This window comes from Onychomys torridus, chromosome 1 (assembly GCF_903995425.1).
Source record: "Onychomys torridus chromosome 1, mOncTor1.1, whole genome shotgun sequence".
NCBI lineage: Eukaryota > Metazoa > Chordata > Mammalia > Rodentia > Cricetidae > Onychomys > Onychomys torridus.
In genome coordinates, this window is record NC_050443.1 from 87,969,162 (window position 1) to 87,976,491 (window position 7,330).

General features: G+C 43.3%; 1 protein-coding gene across 1 annotated transcript in view; it reads right to left on the reverse strand.

Annotated features, from left to right (window-relative positions):
• Window positions 1–5,082, reverse strand: part of Tmem41b (transmembrane protein 41B) — a 28,105-nt gene extending 23,023 nt beyond the window's left edge. The window contains exon 1 of the mRNA XM_036173505.1: window positions 4,675–5,082. Coding sequence (XP_036029398.1) covers window positions 4,675–4,795 — 121 coding nt within the window. The 5' untranslated portion in view covers window positions 4,796–5,082. The remainder of the gene's footprint in view (window positions 1–4,674) is intronic.
• Window positions 5,083–7,330: the final 2,248 nt, after the last annotated feature.

The following is a 7,330-nucleotide window of genomic DNA, read 5'->3' on the forward strand; positions in this document are numbered from 1 at the left end:
GGGATTAAAGGCGTACACTTCCACTGCCCAGCAATAGTAATGCAATTTAACATTAACTTAATATTAAAACTAGTAATAATTAGTTTTCACTGGGCAAGTATCTGTGAACACAAGAATGCTTTCTAAGAACAAACTGTTGATCTTCTCCCCATTCCTGATAATTCTATAGAAGTCACAGACTGAGCACACTTCTCTGTATGCTCAGCATTACTATGTTCAACCTCTGCTTCCAAGAAGCAGGCCAACACCACCATAAAGAATACAAATTCAAAAGGGCTTAAAGATTTCATAGGAAGGCCAGACAGATAGATTACTTGGTGGACACGATAAAGGCAATTTTTAGTTGAAGATTAAAAGATGGGGAAAGAATCTTCTAACCTGTACTATATGTTCCTAAATACATTTTAAGAACTTAAACAGTCTTTTGAAGTTAAAACTTTTTTTTTCTTTTCTGAGACTTTCTGCCATGGGATTAAAGGCATGTGGCCCAGCTTTGAAGTAAAATTTTAAATAAAGCATTTGTTATATATTATCTGGAAAATTAATCTTTTCCCCTCTGCACTAAGAATTCACCAGTCCTAAATTAGGGGCCAATGGGGACATGTTTCAGAAATGGTTCACTGGACTACAGAGCACTAACTAACCAGAGTTTTGAGTACACATCTACTTGCTACTTCTTTGACAGTGACATAACTTCCAAGGTTTAACCTGACACCTACTCTCTTCACTGTCTGAAACTGAGGCACCTCCGCCTCTATCAGCGTTATTATGCTCACCAGCCAAGTAAGAAAACACGGGAAAAGGTTCACAAACACTTGAGTGACATTCAATTCTGAGGCTCCACTTTTTCACATGTAGTAAACAGTGCTGATAGTTATGATTCAACAACACTTCTGCATAATCCTAGTAAACCTTATAGTTCTGAGCATAATTCATTTATAAATCGTTTTTATAGCTCCATCAGAATCTGTGCCATGCATACTACTAGTGTATCTTTGTACAACTATGTTAGATGGTTGTGTTTTAGCTCTGGCAGCCACCAGGCCTGCACCTGAAATGCATTAGCTTCTAAATCTTCCCCAACACTACCATTATGCTTGTTAATGTTAGTATCTAATAGTATTATACTCATCCACCTATCTGCCTGTCCAATTTCCTCCCAGGTCAAAGGTGCTGCTTGAGCAAGAGTCATGCTGTCAACCTACAAGTCCATCTACTTTCTCTGCTTCAATCTGGGTTATCACTGACAACCCTGTCACAACAGTCTCCCTGTACCCAAGGACCCTGCCCTTACTAAGTCTATTCACAAAAATCACCGTCCCTTGTCTTATCCTTATCTTTTCGTTAAAAGTTAACAGACTTCCTTCTAGATCCTACTCTATGAAATTTTTCCATTCATCAACATCTTCAATACAGTCTGAGCACTCAGGAGACAGAAGCAGATGGATCTCTAAACAATGAGTTCCAGTTTAGTCAAGGCTACACAGTGAAAATCCCTCAATAAATAAACAAATGAATGCAGCCTAAAAAAAATTAAAATTAACCATACTGTACCTCTATGTTTTCTATTTTTTGAGATGGTTTCGTGTAGACCAGGCTGGCCTCCAATTTAAAAATGTAATCAAAGGTAACCTTAAACTCCTGATCTTCCTGTATCCATCTCCCAAGCATAAGCACCCACAGACATGCACATTTAACATACACACACACATATTCACACCAAAACCAGAAAAAAGGAAAGAAAGGAAAGAAAAAACCAAAACCTCACAAACACAAAAGGTCACTGATGGTGGCATCTGTCTACAATCCCAGTACTTGGGGAGACAGGGACAGGACTGCCAAAAGATGGACCCCAGCCCAGTCTAGGCTTGGTCTATAGAGTAAGACAATCTCTACAGCGTAAGACCATCTCTCATACAGACAAAAAGGTGTCATGGCCTGGTATATAGTGGCCCATTCTTGGGAACCTCAGTACTGAGGAAGAAGGATCTCCAAGTCTCCTTGGGATATATGGGGAGACTATCTTAAAACTGTTTGGTAACTAGTTACTAATGGCACCACAACAACAGAACACTAAGAAAACTAAATCCTATCACATAAGAGGGCCACAGAATCTCTAGCTACAAAGAGAATTCCTAACATTAGGAAAAGGCGTGGGGTGGGGGTGGGGGTGGGGGGTTGAGTCATTAATAAATAAGATTTTTTTAAAAAACCTTCTTTGCCTAACTAACAAAATCATATCAAATAGACTAAGCTAATCTCCTATCACCCAACAGCAACCCATCCACTGGTGACAAACTAACTTCTTTACTGACACACAAAAAGGGGTCATACTAACCTTCAAGCCTACTGTTTCCCCTAGCTCAGAATCCCCTTCCCATATCCTAGACTTATCTAAACCCCACTTTTCCTAGAGGGCACATCTTCAAATCTCTATCCTTTGGCTTAAGGATGTGTAGTGTAGTTGCAAGTCATTTGATTTAAAACAAAGAAAAAAACACCATAAAGGAACTCTGGATGTTCTGAGGTATTATTATTATTATTATTATTATTATTAATAGTATTATGTATAGTAACTCTAAAACAAACAACAACAAAACAAACAAACCTGCACAACTGAAACTATCTCAAGCCAAATGACAATTATTGTTAAACTTGCTCTACCTGGATAACATCCTTGCAAGAAACCTAAAGCTTGGATTATTCTCACTCTCCACATCTGAGTCTTCAAAAACAGTGTTCACTTCATTTAAAGCAGACTTAGGCCTTAGCAACAATTTGTTCCTAAGAGTTTTTTCATTTATATGAAATTATTTAGCTCCAGTCTAAATGAAAATACATAAACCTGTAAGAGCCAAATCAGACTACAAACACACATTTAAAATCAGATGAGAACACATTTCCACTGTGTATTTTTATTATTATTATTTATTTTTTTATTTTTATTAGAGCTGAGGACCGAACCCAGGGCCTTGCCCTTGCTAGGCAAGGGCTCTACCACTGAGCTAAATCCCCAACCCCCTTATATTATTTTTTAAAGATTTATTTTATTATGGGGGTTGGGGGGAACACATTACTCAGAAGATGGTGCTAGATACCCTAGAACTGGAGTTACAGACGGCGATGAGCTGACATGTGGGTGCTGGGAATTGAACCAGGATCCTATGCAAGAACAGCCAGTGTACTTAACCACTGAACCATCTCCCCAGCCCCTCCACTAAATATTCTTACAAGACCACTGCTTTGGCCACTAGTAGTGGTGGAAGACAGCAATGTGAGTGAGCTGCGAACAACTTAATGGCCATTTGTTCTGATCATTTCAGATGTCTGAGCTTCAAAAGCACTTAAAAGAATTAATCACTTCAGTTGTTGAAAAGCAATGAATAATTTCATGCCATGACAAAAATCAAAGCACTTACTTTATATATTTGCACTTACTTTATATATTTACAATTTTTAAAGCTCCAAGAAATTTCAAGATGATGTTAGTAGGGGGAAAAAAGCTTTTGAATAAGTTTCCTTAGAAACTTGTAACAACTGTTTATCCTCCATTTCATAGAAGCCAAGCTTACGTGAACTGTTTTGTTTACACCACGCAACAATGATTGAGTAGATAATATTATTACTATTCTTGTTTAATTCAGATACTGAGGTTTTTTGTTTGTTTGTTTGTTTTGGGTTTTGTTTTGTTTTGTTTTTTCGAGACAGGGTTTCTCTGTAGCTTTGGAGCCTGTCCTGGCCTAGCTCTGTAGACCAGGCTGGCCTTGAACTCAGAGATCCACCTGCCTGTGCCTCCCGAGTGCTGGGATTACAGGCGTGCACCACCACCGCCCCGCCGATACTAAGTTTTTTAAAGTTACAAATCCAGCTCTGCATGGTAGCATACTCGTTAAACTGAGGCTGGTGAATCTCTGTGAGTTCCAGACCAGCCTGGAGTGTCTTTTTTATTTTGGAGACAAGGTTTCTCTGTGTAACAGCTCTGGCTGTCCTGGAACTCGCTTTGAAAACCAGGCTGCCCTCGAACTCACAGAGATCCGCCTGCCTCTGCCTCCCGAGTGCTGGCATTAAAGGCGTGAGCCACCACCACCCAGCCCCAGACTCTGTCTTAATAAATAACTAAGTAAATAAATAAATAGAACAAGTTCCAGTACAGCTAGGGCTACAAAGGAGGAACCCTGTCTCGAAAAACAACAAACATAAACAAAAATCAAAGTTACAAAGCAGGGTAAATGGAAGCACAGGATCTGACACTTTCAAGTGGTACCTGGAAGGGCAAGTCTTTGCTCTTAATCACTACCTTAGTTTGGCTCTGTGACCTTGCACAAGTCATGTATGTACCTGCATAGTCCCCAGTTTGTTCATCTATAAAACAATGCAATGAAGCCTCGAGTCTCTCTTGAACACCTGTCTAGTAGGTGGCCTGGGTAACCAACCTCATTGTCTGATCTTCAACAAGTCAGAGTCACTGCTTCTTTTAACCGGGGAAGTATTACTAGGCGCTTGACCCTCGGTCGTGCAGTCCCACCCCCCCCCCCCCCCCCCCCCGCCGCCAAGTACACCACTCTCCTGCTGCAGTCCTTGGGAGCTGAGGTCCGTCTTTCTCTGACACCTCCTGGGGGACTCGACCCTCCGACCTTTGGGGTAGCCTGAGCTCCGGCCCGCAGGTGCACTCACCCTTCAGGTGGTCTCTGCTGCCTGGCGTGGTGGAACCCCGCGTGCCGGTTGCCCGGTCCCCTGCCGGGGTCGAGTTCAGCGGCCCCGTTTGCGTTCGCTCGGCTACACGTCCTTTCGCCATGGCTGCTGCAGGGGGCCGTGAAGAGCGCCCAGTGGTGCCGCGCCCCCTTGAATGACTACACTCCCCGAGCAGCTTCCTACCAACACCGAGGCGCGCGGCACAGCCACTTCCGGCGCGACCCCCTGACCCGAGACGACCTCCGCAGCTAGACACTGGGCAGAGCCTCCCGGAGACCTCGGGTTAGGGCCCGCCCAGCACCGCCCAGCACCGCCCACGAGCCTCGCGCGCTCCCGCAGGCCCAGTAACCGCGAGACAAGTCAGAACAAGCCCCGCCTCCTCCGGGGCCCCGCCTCCTCACATCACGCGTGCAGGACGCATGAGCAGTCGCAGTGCCAAGTCACGGGTCTGCAGCGTGCCGATCGACGTCTCTGCGCAGCTTCCGTCACGCGGAAGTGAGGCCTTGAGTACTTCAGACGCTTTGTTCCCGCCGACCGGAAGTGTCTGCGCGCGATTAGTTGGCGGTTTCCGACTGAGGGTTCCGCAGATTCCTCTGCAAATGGGTCATAATCGCAGTGGGAGCTGGAAGCCCGCGCTGAAGATCGTGCAAAACTTAAAACCTGAGACAGAAAACTGAGACCCAGAGACAAGGTGCCACCTATGAAGGTCACTAGGTGGCAGAAATGAGTTTAGAGTCCAGGTTTTCTGGTTCAAAACAAGTGCTTTCCCGCCGTCAACCCACCAGCACAAGTAAATTCACCCTAGCTCTTTCTATTTGGCGTTTTCCGAACCCAGACATACCTCTTGACAATTTTTCTACTCCTGCCCCTCAGGACAGCTATCCAGCCTCTCACTGGTAAGTATATTAGAGTTCCCCCTTTTAAGTTTCAGGGTTGTTTTGTTTGTTTTTGCTGCAGACTTAATCCGAGACCTTGGACGTGCAGAGCACACATTTTGCTACTGAGCATCCTCCTATCCTATTAACTCCTTTACCCGTTAGCTTCTTTAAAAGCAGGTATCAAAAGTAATATTGGAGACTTCCCAGTATTAAAAAATTGAACAAAATGGGGGAGGGGAATAGTATTGTTCCTACCCAGTAATTACATTTATAAGAAACAATCTGTTAGCCCCGGGAGATTGCGGCTCAGGGGGTAAAGGTGTTTGTCTTCAAATTTGACAATCTGAGTTCGATCTCTGAGACTCACATAGTGGTAGGTGAGAACCAACTCTTGCAAGTTGCCCTCTGGTTTCTTTCTTTCTTTCTTTCCTTCTTTCTTTCTTTCTTTCCTTCTTTCTTTCTTTCTTTCTTTCTTTCCTTCTTTCTTTCTTTCCTTCTTTCTTTCTTTCCTTCTTTCTTTCTTTCCTTCTTTCTTTCTTTCTTTCCTTCTTTCTTTCTTTCCTTCTTTCTTTCTTTCCTTCTTTCCTTCTTTCTTTCCTTCTTTATTTATTTATTTATTTATTTATTTATTTATTTATTTATTTATTTGAGCTGAGGATCGAACCCAGGGCCTTGCGCTTGCTAGGCGAGCAGTCTACCACTGAGCTAAATCCCCAACACCCCCCTCTTTTTTTTTTAAAGCTGAAGATGGGTTGGGGATTTAGCTCAGTGGTTAGAGCGCTCGCCTAGCAAGAACAAGGCCCTGGGTTCGATCCTCAGCTCCAAAAAAAAAAAAAAAAAGTTAGATTGCCTCTATTAAAAGAAAAAAAAAAAGATTTATTTATTATGCATACAGTATTCTGCCTGCTGGAAATTGAACTCAGGACCTCAGGAAGGGCAGTCCGTGCCCTTTTTTTTTTTTTTTTTTTTTTTTTTTTTTCTCGAGACAGGGTTTCTCTGTGTAGCTTTGGAGGCTGTCCTAGATCTCACTCTGTAGACTAGGCTGGCCTCGAACTCTCACAGAGATCCGCCTGGCTCCGCCTCCGAGTGCTGGGATTAAAGGTGTGTGCCACCACTGCCCAGCGGAAGAGCCACTTCTTAAGAGTGGTCATTAATGGAAAGCCTTAATAAAAGTAGGCAAACAATCCTGGTTAGAAGTAGGATATAGTTCCCTGGTGACTTGGTGACTATATACTTATTATACAGACGACCCCTGGCTTCAGTCCGTGCTCTTAACCACTGAGCCATCTCTTCAGCCACAGCCCTCCCGGCTAGAAAACTCATTTCTAATAACATTAGTATAATAGTTGTCAACACAAAACAGCTCTCACCTGAAGGAGTAAGAATTTATTCATCTCTGATGGTGGTGGTACATGCCTTTAATCCCAGCCCTTAGGAGGCAGAGACAGGCAGATAGATCTCTGGGAGTTCCATACCAGGCTTGTCTACGTAGCAAGTTCCAGAACAGCTAGGGATACACAGTGAGATCCTGTTTAAAAACAAAAACAAAACAAAACAAATAAAAACAGGGACTGAAGTGCTAGCTTAGTGGTTAAGAGAACTGCCTGCTCCTCCAGAGAGAGGATCTAGGTTCAGTTCTCAGCACCTGAACTGCCTGAAACTCCAACTCTAGGTGATCCGGCAGCTTTTGTTACCTGTGCACACATGGGACACAGACATACATTCAGGCACTCTCACATAAACAAATATAATCTTTTTTT